Source organism: Cibotium barometz, chromosome 59 (genome assembly GCF_041138505.1).
Source record: "Cibotium barometz isolate CiBa-2024 chromosome 59, ASM4113850v1, whole genome shotgun sequence".
In the NCBI taxonomy this organism is placed as follows: domain Eukaryota; kingdom Viridiplantae; phylum Streptophyta; class Polypodiopsida; order Cyatheales; family Cibotiaceae; genus Cibotium; species Cibotium barometz.
This window is the reverse complement of record NC_141104.1, coordinates 23,386,062-23,400,169: the sequence shown is the minus strand read 5'-3', so window position 1 is coordinate 23,400,169 and position 14,108 is coordinate 23,386,062. Positions and strand designations below refer to the sequence as shown.

The window sequence follows — 14,108 nt, the reverse complement described above, 5'->3', positions numbered from 1 at the left end:
CAATCAACACTTGATTGATTTGGGTAGTCTTTTGTGCTAGGGATTGTAATGTTTACGCTTGGTTTGACGATTGTGCTTGGTCCTAATGGGGCAAGTAGTGCTTGTAGTTGATATTATGAAGGCATTTGAGATGATGGCATGAATTAATAGTGGTTATCTCATTGCACATATAATGCATATAATATAATGTTAGCCTATGCCTCAATTGATGACATTAAGTACAAGCATCATTTTGATGAAGATTACATACTTAATGTACTAGCATCATTTTGATGAAGATTACATACTGCACTAATTATCTACAAGGATACATATGAGAATATCTTGCATAAATTTTGATTCCGATTTCTAACAATGCTACATTAAGCTCAACTATTGATAAATCCCCAACAATGCTACACTAAGCTTATCAATTGACATATGATTAATAAAGGTTGCTCTTTGTGAATTAGATTAGTATCTTGGGTTACTTAGTAAAGGACTAAGATGGTTTTTGTTTCTCATTCATATTATCATCTAAACATATGGTTAGATGGCATGATGCATCCCAAGTTTGTAACCCACTTGCAATTAGATGATATTGGTCATTAACACGGTAGTTGAATGTGATAGTTAGAGCTATGATAGGTAGCTTTTTCATGTACTCTAAATTAAACTTTTGAATACCTAGATTAACCTAGCAAATTTACATTTATTGGTAAGAAAAAAAAAAGATTGTGCTAGGGATTGTAATGTTTGCTCTTGGTTTAACAGTTATGCTTGGTCCTACTGGGGCAAGTAGTGCTTGCAGTTGATATAGCAAGGCATTTGGCATCCCACAAGTTGAATATCTATGAAATGTCCTAAAAATCTCACTACATATTGATAAACATCATCATGCTTCTACCCATCAAGGAAAGTTATGATTTAAAAAAATCATGTAGTGCAACACATTTAATGAATGTTTAGTAATGATCTAATACACATGGTTTCGACCACACTTCTTACCCTGTGTCGAATAATTTAACTGACGTTATGTACAAAGTCCATGAGTATGCAAAGGTGTTAAATTGACCCAATAAAACTTAAATTAATATAAATTCAAACGTATATACCACCCTATCATAGACCTCACCGACCAAAAACGCATACCCCTTTAGTGGAACCGTTGTGCTACAACCTCTCTTTCATAGAATCTTGTGAGGTTAATTAGCAACAAATCTAGTAGTATTGGGCATTCGAGGTGCTAGATGATGTGCCATCTACTATCTCTAGGGTGAGCTTCATAAGAGACGAGGCCTTTGAGCTCCATTGTTGGGTGTTGAATATGTGTATCAAGATGCTCCACATCCTTGACCTTTGAAGGCAAGTGGGGATTCTATCATGCGAGAAGAGCTCTCATTAAGGAGATTCATAAATTTTAGCCTAAACCCAAGCATAAAAGTGAACACAAAAACCACACATATTTACTTCTGGATAAGTATTGTCTTTTTTCTGTTGGTAGACCCCAAATGTAATCAGTGTGAGTGACATGGTCTTTATAGTATGTATTGTGTCACATATTGATGTGTGTGTGTGTGTGTGTGTGTGTGTGTGTGTGTGAGAGAGAGAGAGAGAGAGAGAGAGAGAGGGAAATGGATGAATTGCAAAAAATGGCGAAACAAACCATCGTTGTACAACAATAAATTGTTATTATGAAAGGACCAAAACTTCTACGATTAAATGTAGATGTCACAATACATCCTCTTTGGTATGTTTTTGAAATGAAGCGACAATGATAAGTATCTTGCTAAGAGTTCAATTCAAGTTGAGCCAATAAGACAATTCTCTAATCAAAGGTAACTCTTTCAAAAATACAAGAGTAGTTATATGATTGAATGTATGCTAATGATTGATGTACCAATCCTAAGGTTTGACTTGACCTTCTAGAAGCATGGCATACAAAATGTGTTCATGTTTTCTTTAGCTGGCTACAAGTTCAAGTTTAGAACTCTTGCAATTACATAAATATAATTACTCTCTCAAAAAAAGAGAGAGGAAAAAAAGACATGTATTTAATCAGTATATGACTTGCTCATTGGCTCCTAAGCCATGATGATAGAACAAGCCAAGTTGCACGTGAGAACACGTGTCCATGGATAAAGGGCTCAGGGGAGGGGGAGGGGGATAGAGATGGTTCTCATCCAAAAGCAATGAGTGGTGAAGATTCATGGGAAGGGCTTTATCTAGCTTCTCTCTATCTTCAATTAGAGAGAAGAACCTTTGTGGTGGTAGGCAGTGCTGAATTTTGAAGCCTTCAGAGGGCATCAAAGCCCTTAAAACTTTCTAGAGAAGGCCTCTTTTAAAATAGGGTTACAAAACAAGGCCACTATTTTGGAAGTTTTAGATAAACATATATATATATTTTTGAAGGTCAAGCTAGTTTATGGCCTTGAAATTGAAGGTTAGGGTAAGCCTTGCCCTGGTGGTGGTAAGGTATTATTATGTGTGGTTGGATGAAGCTTAACAAGGTGAGGTTTCTTACACTCATGGTAGTTGCAAGGATGCCTTGTGCCACAAACTGGCCTTTTGTAGCCGGACACATCAAACAGCTCAATGAATTGCTGGTCAGAAACCCTTGATTTTGTCCCAGCAAAGCGCTGATACTCATCAAATATGGGCGTCAAAGCAAAGCTCTGCACTTTCCGAAGACAACCAACCAGACACCCCGTGCGATGCTGCACACAAATTACCCCAGTTTAGATAAGAATTAAGCATTAACTTCTTCTTAGTTTTAAATTAAGAGATTATTATCTATTTGTGGTAAGAATCAAGCATGTTTAGTACACAACAGCACATGAATACCTTTCCTTTCCTGCAGTGAATTAGGACAGGACGGTTTCTTTTATCTGCAACCAGTATAGCACATGAAATGTATTACATTCACCTTTAATGACTTGTAAACATAATTCAGCTAATTAGGGATTACACCACCCCTACCGAGGACAACTTTCAGAGCTTCTCGAATGACGTTGTCAGGAATGTTTACAAAGGGTTCCTGCCATCATGGACCAAGTATAACTTATATTCATATGCCAAAGCAAAAATAAATTTATAAACAGTAGTCCTTCGTGTGCAGAGAAACGCAGTCTAATTACCTTTGTTCCTTCTATGCCGTGATGGAAAAGTTGAATATTATGCTGCTTCAAAAACTCCACAAGAAGGTCGGGATAAGGTTCGGGGCAGAGATAACTGCAAAAATAATGCAACAATTATAGCTACACACAAATAATTATTATGCACGTGCGTAAGGGCGTGCGTGCGTCTATGGATGAATGTATATATACATACACGCACTCATGAAGTTTCGATAAAGCAAGAATCCAAGCATTTGCATTAAAAAATCTAATGAAAATTTAAGGCCTAGGGCACCAATTTTTTTTTCATTTCTATTAAATATATTCTGTGAGTTTTTCAAGCATAAGAGTGTTTTTCTAAGGTTTCATTTTAGTATGTAATGATTAATGCTTGAAGAAGTCAATGAAACGATGACCCTGCTTGCCTTTTCTATTTGCATGCATTCACCCATATCCTTTCTATTTAAGGTCTCACAATTCTATACACCTACAAATTGTACCCTTTTCTTATGAAATTTCTCTCAATTTCCTATTGCATGTCATGGTGTCAACCCTTTGGAGTACTGTTGTAGACAAGGGTGAGTTCCTCCTGTGTTTGCCCTCTGCTTGCTCTAGCCCCCTCAACTTCGGTGTGTAGTACCTCCAACTCTCGTTGTTGCAGACGAGTGATTCGGGACTCAGCTTCAAGGACTTGCACTTGTAGGCCTTCATTTAAGGCAATGGCGGTGTTCCTTTGAGTTTCCAGTCACATGCCCCAAGGAGGCATGCTTGCTAGGCTGCATCCACCTACTCCTTTTGGCATGTCGTGAAGTCGGACATGTGCCCAGCAACGTTTTGGATCATAGCGAAAAACGCGGCGAGAAAATCCGAAACGTGACCTTGAGAGTTTAGTATGGCTTGGGAGAGGGCCTAGGAGAAGCTTTTCCACCTGTGTGTCTCTGTAATATTCTGCACCTCTTGTGTACTGGAGAATCTACTACCTTCGAAATGAACTGCATGCCTAAGACTTCCCTATACTACCTCAGCCCTAGGAAATGATCTGTGGGGGCTCTTTGGGGTCCTGGCTACCACTTGTGCCAGCTACTACGATACTTATGGGTGTGTGTGTCCATCATGTGAAGGCATTTGTGGCAACTCTCTCTTAATCTAGCCTTTGCTTCTTGGGTCTAGGTGCAATTGCTCCCCACGGGAACCACAATCGAAAAACAAGTGCACAAGCTCAGATAACTTAACCTTGATAATTAATGTACATTATAATCATCCACGAATCTGAAAATAACAAAACACAACTTGACACCACCACGGCGCCAGAAAGGGCCGACCCCCCCCTCAATACAAGTTGTATTTCTTGGAGATGATTACAAGTTTCACGGGCTTATGAGCCAGATTCCTCCATACACGGAGAGTGAATACAAATGAATCGAATACCATAGATGTTGTCTGATGAAACCAGTTGTTGATGAAGATCGTGTCACGTAGTCTCCCACCTTCACTGGGGTAAGCACCCGCATTACACTAGTCTTCCGGGACCCTGCACCAGCACGCACGCTCGTACTAACACGTTGCAGGGTGATTCACTGCGGAGGGAGGAAATCCTGGTACTCCAAATGAAAGCTTTGCTCCCAAATTCCCAGCCCACTTCACTGGCTCTCAAAACTTGAAAGCACAATCAGGGCAAGCATAGGGACATAGGATCTCATAGAATCCCGAAGAGAGAGAGAGAGAGAGAGAGAGAGAGAGAGAGAGAGAGAGAGAGAGAGAGAGAGAGAGAGAGAGAGAGAAGAAACATTTGCAAAAGAAGCTCTGCAAAACAAAGTAGAGAGATTTAATTTGCACAAAAAATCTTGCTAAATAAGAGTAGAAAAACCTATTTCCACACTATGAACTGTTGCCATCCCACGTGGAGTAGTACGGTGCAACCTACATGTTGGTACAGATCAGGTACAATTACATGTACTATGGAGCAGTAACCCTATTGCACAAGGGCTGAGAGAGAGAGAGAGAGAGAGAGTAAGTCGGGTCTTGCTGCAGTCCACCATAGAGAGAGAGAGAGAGAGCAAGTTGAATGCTTCAGTCCACTGGATGAAGAGGGAATTAAGTACCTTCCTTCAGTCAGCTGGAAGAGAGAGAGAGTGTATGGGTTCCGTTTTAGCACACCGATCACGAGGGAGAGCGTCCGGGCTTTGCTTTAGCACTTCAGTAGTAGAGGGAGAGCGTCAGGCTGGCCAAGGCTCTTGCCTCCACGTGTTCACCTTACGTGGCCCCCATACAGCCTAATATGTGTGTGTTCTTTATGGCACATACACGAATTTCTTCAAATGGGCTTTGGGCACCCACCAGAGGCATGAACTCAACTTTTGAGGAGTTAGAGCGGTGATTTTATTGGCCAAGAATGAGGTGAGATGTGTTCACAAATCTGGCCACTTTATGGAGTGATAGTCCCATAGAAGTGGCACCAAAAATGGAAATGGACCAAATGGGTGGCTAAATGGTGACATCCCCCCCAGCTTCTAAACAATTGACCTCAACTGAAAAGCTTCTAAACAATTGACCTCAACTGAAAAGCCTCAAGATACGCTTGCAAAAGTTGCGGGTAATCAACAAAGTAATCCTCATCTACCCACTCAGCATCAATGGGTAAATAATTCTTAAACTTTACAAGGTATCTCCTGGAAAGCTTTCCAGCTGGTAGCTTTCTCTCCTTGTGAAACACAATGTGCTCTAGCTGGAGAATCTCCTCAAGCTCATCAACCTCGGACGGACCTTCTGTGATAGGCTCGTTAGGATGTGGCCCCACATACTTCCGCAAAAGACTCGTGTGAAAGGCATTGTGAATCTTCCAATGACTAGGTAAAGCAAGCCAATAAGCCACTTCATTGATCTTCTCAATCACCTTGAAGGGTCCATAATACTGAGTAGAAAGCTTAGGGTATAATCCCTCATGTCTTGGCCTCTTCCGAAGCCTAGCTTTCTCTAATTTCAGCAATACCCAATCACCTTCCTTGACTTGCATGTCACTTCTATGCTTGTTGGCAACCCTCTTATTGCTTGTCTTGAGAGCGTGCAATGGTTGTCCGTAATACCTGAGTAAAGGTTATAAGGGAGACCAACCATAATCGAAAAACAAGCACACAAGCTCAAATAACTTAACCTTGACAATTAACAATCATCCACAAATCTGAAAATAACAAACACAACTTGACACCACCACTCGGACCAGAAAGGCCCTCCCGCAATACAAGTTGTATTTCTTGGAGTATTTGATGATTACAAGTTTCACGGGCTTATGAGCCAGATTTCTCCATACATGGAGTGAATACAAATGAATCGAATACCATAGATGTTGTCAATAACAAAACCATTTATTGATGAAGATCGTATCACAAGCAGTCTCCCACCTTCACTAGGCTAAGCACCCGCACTACACTAGTCTTATGGGACCATGCACCAACGGGCACGCTCGTACTAACACCTCGTAAGGTGATTCACCACGGAGGGAGGAAAACCTGGTACTCCAAATGAAAGCTTTGCTCTCAAATTCCCAGGCCCACTAACCTTCACTAGCTCTCAAAACTTGAAAGCTATCAGGACAAGCACACGGACATAGGTTCTCATAGAATCCCGGAGAGAGAGAGAGAGAGAGAGAGAGAGAGAGAGAGAGAGAGAGAGAGAGAGAGAGAGAGAGAGAGAGAGAGAGAGAGAGAAGAAACATTTGAAAAAGAAGCTCTGCAAAACAAAGTAGAGAGATTTAATTTGCACCAAAAATCTTGCTAGATAAGAGTAGAAAAACCTGTTTCCACAGTGTGAACTATTGCCGTCCCATGTGAAGTAGTACAGTGCAGCCTACAGGAGGCTGGTACAGATCAAGTATAGTCAGATTCGAGTAGCTGTACGGAGCAGTAACCCTGTTGCACAAGGGCTGAGAGAGAGAGAGCAAGTTGGATCTTACTGCAGTCCACCGCAGAGTGAGATAGAGTAAGTTGAATGCTTCAATTCACTCGATAAAGAGGGAATCGGGTAACCTTCCTTTAATCGACTGGAAGAGAGAGATAGTGCACACGTTCTGTTTCAGCACGTCGACCACGAGGGAGAGCGTCTGAGCTTTGCTTCAGCACGTTGGCAGCAGCAGAGAGAGAGCGTCGGGCTAGCCAAGGCTCTTGCCTCCACGTCTTCACCTTACATGGCCCCCATCCAGCCTAATATGTGTTCTTTATGGCACATACACGAATTTCTTCAAATGGGTTTTGGACACCCACATTTATTATTGCCCATGGCCAATAATTTTAATGAGTGTGAATACATAGCCTTATAAATACAAAGGTTAGAATAACACCTTAAAATAAATGAATACACTATACTTACCACCTATTCACATGTAACAAAACATGTGAGAAGACAGGGCAAGTTTCACGGCTCACTGGGTGGCAGGCGTCTCCGCTCAGTAAGTGACACTTCATAGTACGCAAATACACAAATACGAGTCACGCGAAAATAGTTTCAGACATGCAAAGATAGATGCATATGCACATGTAATGGACAAAATCTCCCTTTCATGAAACTTGTACAAAACATTCTAGTCAGGCACGAATCTGGTGAAAGAATGTGAAAATTCTGGCCTTCCTATATGGAAAGAATCCCATAGGCAAGACGCGGTACAAACACGGGTCCTTCCATGGAGTGACAATTCCATAGGCAAGACGCGGTACAAACACGGATCCTTCCATGGAGTGACAATTCCATGGACAAGATACCGTCCTTGGTCATACACGGGTGGCACAATACAGGCTCCTGTCCATATGACACAATCTTGGTCACACACGGGTGACACAAGATTGACTCCCATCCATGTGACACAAAGTAGCTAGCTCTTTCACATGAGACACCGGGGCTTGGCCTCATGGGAACATGGCACAAATCTAGCCACTCTATGGAGTGACAATCCCATAGAAGTGGCACCAGAAATGAAGATGGACCAAATGGGCGGCTAAATAGTGACACTAGGAGAGTCTTCAAGGGAGGGACCTATGGGGGATGCTATACAAGAAGAGGCTTTCTCAAGGTGGCCGAACCCTAGTGGGGCTGTTCAGGGTAAGTATGTCAAGTTGAGAAATATTCTTGACCCCGTCCTTGTTGAATGGGCCTCTCATGGTGTCCTTGATCATAACTGGTCGACTAGGCTCTATAGCTCGAGGTAGCAGGCGCAAGGCTTCTCGGACAATATCCACAGTGAGGGCCAAGGTTAAGTCAAGACTTGTAGAATGTAGACCATGCCAGTACTAAGGTGGGTGTCATAAGAGAAAATGAATCCAAAGCAAGTGGTGAGGTTTGATCCCCAAGCCTAAAGAGTGGCAAGCCCACAAAGTCCAAGTCTTGCTAGGTGTTTCATGATTGCTGGTCTTTTGGCAACTCGGTAGCACTCATGTGTGTGATAGGTGAGCTTGTGCTCCACCTTCTTCTCGAACTGGATGATTGGATTCTCCTCTGGAGGATCATGTGGCCTCCGACTTCCTAGAGCTACTCAACTCCTAGTGGTGGGGAGAAGTCAGTGGTGTCAGGCTACCTGGTGTTCTTAAGAGCTTGGCTACCTTTGTGGCCTTCCTCTTCTTGGTGGGTGAGAACACAACTATATCCAAGGAGGTCTTTGATGTCCTTGCTATAGTTCCATGATGACAATGGAGGTAGAGGGCTTGGAGGCGGGGAGGATTCTGGAAAAAATTGGTAGGAGTTTGGCTAGCTCGAGAGTGAATAGTGGAAAATGAGAGGACCCCCTGTTTATATAGTTTTTACTTGGAAACATACGTATGCAAGTGGGTGCATATGTTCGCACACCATTCTTGAGAACGTGCATACGCAGAACAGCATACATACATTCTCATGTCTGAACGTACGTGCAGAGATGTGAACATAGAAATGTACTTGCACGGAGGAGAACGTATGTGCACAGATGTGAACATGAAAACTTACGTGCGCAGATGTGAACATGGAAACATGCGTACACAGATATGAATGTACGTGCACAAATGTGAATGTGCGTACACATGTTAAATAGGTTTCTTTAAAAAAATCAAACCCTTAGTGTATATGCAGGTTCGGTGGTGTTGGGACGTGTTTAATGAGAAGTACCTTTATTGATGGTGTTCTAATCATTAGCAATTAGGGCGATGGAATTGTACCATCATGGACTAGGTTTTCGCCCACCATGCCCCCCCCATCCTAAGATGTGCCTAGAGGGCTAGTGATTGGAGAACCTTTTTACATAAATAGTATTGGCTTCCTTTTGCGAAATCTCCTTCACAAGTCTCCATCCCTCTACTTTCTTCTCTTTCTGCTTTCTTCTTGCCCATCTCAAACTACTTTCCTCGATCCTTTTTTTTGCTTTCTTTGATATTTTTCATTAGCTTTTCTGATTGGTATCCCTCTTCATCTGCTGGTTGCAAGGGCGGGGTACCTATCTTAGGCCCATTTAGCGAGGGTTGAGAGACAAGACAACTGTGGTAGGGAAATGGGTGGTTCTGGGCCTTCAATTTAGGCTTCTCGCTTCAAAGTGGAAATAAAATATTGTTTATGGTGTGTTTGGAGATGGTCATGGAGCTCCATAAATTGGTCAAATTTTACCTTACCCTTTGCTAGGGTTGCACATGGGGTTTTCGTTGTGTTGGTAGCTTTGGGTTGCCATTGCCATCTCTCCTTAGTTCTTTTTGTTATGACTGAAGAGGTTAGGGGAAACGTTGGTGTGACTTTAGGGACCCAAATGCTTATGTTACCTTCATAATACCCATGGGCCTCAAGAAGAGTGTACCCACCATCTTTGGATAGCGCATTTTTGTCGAGGTTGTCTTATTCAACAGATTGGTTTTGACTCCGCTACTTTGGGTAGCCAAAGTTGTTTTTGTCCAGCGTAACAACTTCTTTTTGATGAGTCATGTTTTTGGTTTGGCGTTAGGGTTCAGTGTTTTGCTACTTAATCCGGTTGGTGGTGTGGCAATGACTATGCTAGACCTTCCTCTTGGGTACCCAGAGTTTCCTTTGCCCTTCATAGTAACCTTGTGCTTGGAGCATTACTTTTGGTGCCCACCATTTGTCACTCTTATTATGAAAACATAGGTATTACTGGAGGGACTGGTGTGTGGCATTGGCAATTCAAATTTTGCAGGGTTAGAAATGTTAGTAGCGTTGGTGTTAGATGGGTTAGTTTTTGGCAAGGCCACTTGTATCAAGGGGTACTCGATGGTGAAGGTTGATCTTGCGTAGGCGAGGCTTTTAATGGAGCTTGGTCACTTACCCCTATGGTCAAGTATAGAATAGGTCTCTTTTTAAGTCACTTGGCTAGAGTGTGGGATACCTTTGGGAAGTTCGATGGTTTGGAGCGGTTCTTTGATGGGAGAACGGTTTTAATTCGCTATCCAAATTTTACAAGGTTAGAAATGTTAGCAGTATTGGTATTAGATGGGTTAGTTTTTTGCCAAGCCACTTGTGTCGGGGGGTACTCGATGGTGAAGGTTGATCCTGCTTAGGCAAGACTTTTAATGGAGCTTGGTCACTTACCCCATGGCCCAGTATAGAATAGGCCTCTTTTTAAGTGGCTTGGCTAGAGTATGGGGTACTTTTGGGATGTTCGATGGTTTGGAGCGGTTCTTTGATATGGGAGAATGGTTTTTTGGTATTGAAGCTTGACAAGAAATGGGCTTGTTGTTTGTCATTAAGACAATTACCTATCCAGTGCCTAGCACTCTATTTGGCATCGATTATGCTCCATCCATCCTCGTCCAAGAAGCACTTCTTCACTCATGGTACCTGTAAGCATAACATAGAACTTCCCTCCCAAGGGGTATTTCCAATGTGAAACATAAAAATGAATGAACCTATGCATAAGGTTTTGAATGCATTTACTCCTACTCTCACTTTTGTTGTGGATGTCAACAAACGGTTGTTACAACGCACACTGTCGTGTGGGACATTAAGTGATGGCTAGCACCCGTGTTGACAACTGTGAGCTTGTGTTCTAGGCCATTTTTGTGGTCACGCCTACTACCTAGTCAGAGTCTAGCGGAGGCTTCACCTTCCACCAGTCCTCCTCTTCCATGTTAATAAAAATGTAATGGTTGTGCAACTTTTCTTATCTAGCCTTAGCTTCTCGCTCTCGAGGGGTGCACTTCTAAAAAATCATATGTATCATGTGCATTCAAGAGGCATTTAAAAAACCCCTTAACTATTTTTTTTTGAAATTGAATTAAAATACCCCTCCTAATATTGTAATCCTATTAATTTTTTTCCAAATTTTGAATTAAAATACCCCTCCTTTTGATCGCACTTGGTACACTAAATTTTTTGAGGTGAACTCCCCAAGTTCTCACTGGGCCTCACATTTTAGTGCATCTTCATTTAATTTTTCCTCTTTCTTCTAATGAATGGCCTTGAAGGCATTCAAGGTTAATGGACCATAATAACATCTAACTTTGCTACCGTTGAAGGATCTTTTCATTTTCACACCGTCAAATGTTTCAATGCATGTGGATCCTTGTGGGGTGAGTTCGCACACAAGGGACGGTCCCATCCCTTTATACTTTAGCTTGTGCTTTTGGTTCTTTATATTGTATATAAGAACCATGTCCTCGACTTCAATATCTTCTTCTTTGAGCTTTTAATCGAACCACTCCTTGCGACTCAACTTTTTGACTATCATTCCATAGACGGCGCGTAGTCTAGCTTCTTCTAAGCTTTCAAGTTTAAATAATCGACGGTCAGTCAGGACATTTTCCATCAACCTTCCTCTGATGGCAATTCTTAAGCTTGGTACTAAGAATTCCATGGATATGACGGCATTTGTTCTGTATGTCAAGTTTAAAGGTGTAGTGCGTAGATGACTCTGCAACTAGTAACTTCTGTTCCTAGTCATTGGCATGAGATTTCGACTGTCTTGGTCAAGATAGCATAGATAATCTTATTGGTGCTCTCAGCCTGGCCATTGGCTTGAGGATAGTAGGGTGAGGATTTGTGGTACAATACCATAAACTCACTCGGCAAGAACTTGATTACATCATTAATGAAGTGAGTTCTTCTATCGCTTACTAGTTTGATTGGACACCCAAATCTAGTAATTACACTTTCATAAAAGAATTCGGCCATTGCCCTAGTATCAGCGTTTGTGGTAGCACAAGTCTCAACCCATTTGGTACAACAGAAATCGCGCTTGAATTCCTTAAGCAACTAGACTAATTGGTCCAACAAAGTCAATGTCTCATTTCTCAAATGGTTGTAGAGACACTACAGGGTGCATGGGGCATATAAAAGTTAAAAGTTACAATATGACCCTAAATAAATTTATGTTGCATGGCAAAGCATTGAACCAAAACGTTAGAAGCAACTCAACAATTTCATTAGTCAGATGGAGTGATCAGTGCTTCAAGTAATTGGAGCTAGGTGGTTTATTCTTCCCCTTCTAGGTAGTGGCTTTCTCTTAAGGGAAAGTGCTAGCTTTTCATGCCTTATAAACTACTCATCAACATAATAAGATGAAGAAAATATGCACTATCCACTACAAGTCTCACACACAAAAACTTTAGTCATGAAGGCAACAACGAAGGTAAAGTCAATTAATGTACTACTGCTTCACATGAAGTCTGCATTCGAGCAAAGAACTTTTCGAATTTCAAAAGAAATAATTTCCAACTGCAAAACTCATAATTTCTAATTTCTACTCACATAATGCAATCTAATTTGTCTAATTTCCACTACTCACATAATGCAATCTAATTTGTCTAATTTCCACTTTTTTTCTACCTGCTAAATGTAAATGTCCACAGAGAGAGAGAGAGAGAGAGAGAGAGAGAGAGAGAGCGCTTACACGATCGAGCGCAGCTTAAGCGTTTGTAGAAAAGGCAGGTTGTTCTTGTGTGGGTATCCGGATCTGTATACTCCATCATCCACCATTGAGAAGTTGAAGGGAGGGATTAGCAGCCTTAATCCATCGTCATAATCACATTGAATTAAATCGTCGTCGTCGTCGTCGTCATCATCATCGTTATCGGTAATAGCATGATCTGCAGCTCCAACACAATCCACTACTTCTCCAGCTCGCTCCTCTCCATTATCATGATCTGATTCGGGCTTAACTATTGAATTAGCTGCATTAGAAGGCATTGCTATCGATTTAATCTCCGCTGATAAAGGTCTAACTGCAATGGTTACTGATTTTCTGGGGTCGAAGCAACTAACCCTAGCTACAAATCCGATAAACTCTCTCTCTCTACCGACGTTAAAATCTCACTCACTCTCTCTCTCTCTCTCTCTCACACACACACACAATAATTTTCGCAGTCCACACGCAATTCGAACATTCGAGAGTATATTCCGGATTCCATAAAGTGTGTACATGGATGCCGTCCAGGCAAGCAATCAAGGCGGCGGGAATATACTCCGGTATCCTATGCTTTTTCCTCGCCTAAGAGTAAAGCGTGGCGCGTAAACTAGCGTTATGATATGCCACTAATTTTATTAACTGCTAATTACATGCATGTGGGCGGCTCTTTCATACTACTTGAAGTTCTTACACTCCATCGAAACTTTACCACTTGTAAAGCTGCAAGTGGGTGCCCTTAGGCTCTTTCCACACCGGCTTGGGCAGGATGGGCGTGTGCTGAGCTGGCCACCACTAGGCCGCAGTTCATTGCATCCGCTAAAAGCGGGCTGGACAAAAAGTTGGCCAGCCAACCTCCCCTGTCCAAGACTACAGAGTCCCACCCAAGGGCTGAACCAAGGGCCCCATGCTGCAGAAAAGCGTGCTCAACCAATACGATAACATGGATGTGCTGAACGAGGGGGGACCCCCGCAGGCTATATATTAAATACACTAACCGCCCAACGTCTTGGTGTGTAAGGGATCCCACCCATCCATCAGGTAGGACAGGCGAGCGCCCTTTTCGTGTGTAAAGAGCCTTAGTCTTGCTTCACGGGTGACTAAGTATGAGTGACCTCACTCATAACTCATTCGTTTGAAGATGGCGTGCACCAAGC

The 14,108-nt window shown here is 42.2% G+C and overlaps 1 protein-coding gene across 1 annotated transcript; it reads right to left on the bottom strand.

The window, feature by feature from the left end:
- Positions 1-1,761: 1,761 nt before the first annotated feature.
- On the bottom strand, positions 1,762-13,380 carry LOC147605620 (inositol diphosphatase DSP4-like). The gene is made up of 5 exons (XM_086793282.1): positions 12,940-13,380; positions 3,117-3,210; positions 2,959-3,016; positions 2,824-2,867; positions 1,762-2,696 (listed from the first exon to the last, which is right to left on the bottom strand). The coding sequence occupies exons 1-5, from the start codon at positions 13,233-13,235 to the stop codon at positions 2,424-2,426; spliced, it is 765 nt and encodes a 254-aa protein (XP_086649408.1). The 5' UTR covers positions 13,236-13,380; the 3' UTR covers positions 1,762-2,423.
- Positions 13,381-14,108: the final 728 nt, after the last annotated feature.

Excerpts from the sequence above, each read along its gene's own strand:
- LOC147605620 (XM_086793282.1), bottom strand. The coding sequence starts at position 13,235 with ATGCCTTCTAATGCAGCTAATTCAATAGTTAAGCCCGAATCAGATCAT. Across the intron at positions 3,017-3,116 it reads ACGGCATAGAAGGAACAAAG|GAACCCTTTGTAAACATTCC; the intron begins GTAATTAGACTG and ends CCATGATGGCAG. Across the intron at positions 2,697-2,823 it reads TTCACTGCAGGAAAGGAAAG|CATCGCACGGGGTGTCTGGT; the intron begins GTATTCATGTGC and ends ATTTGTGTGCAG.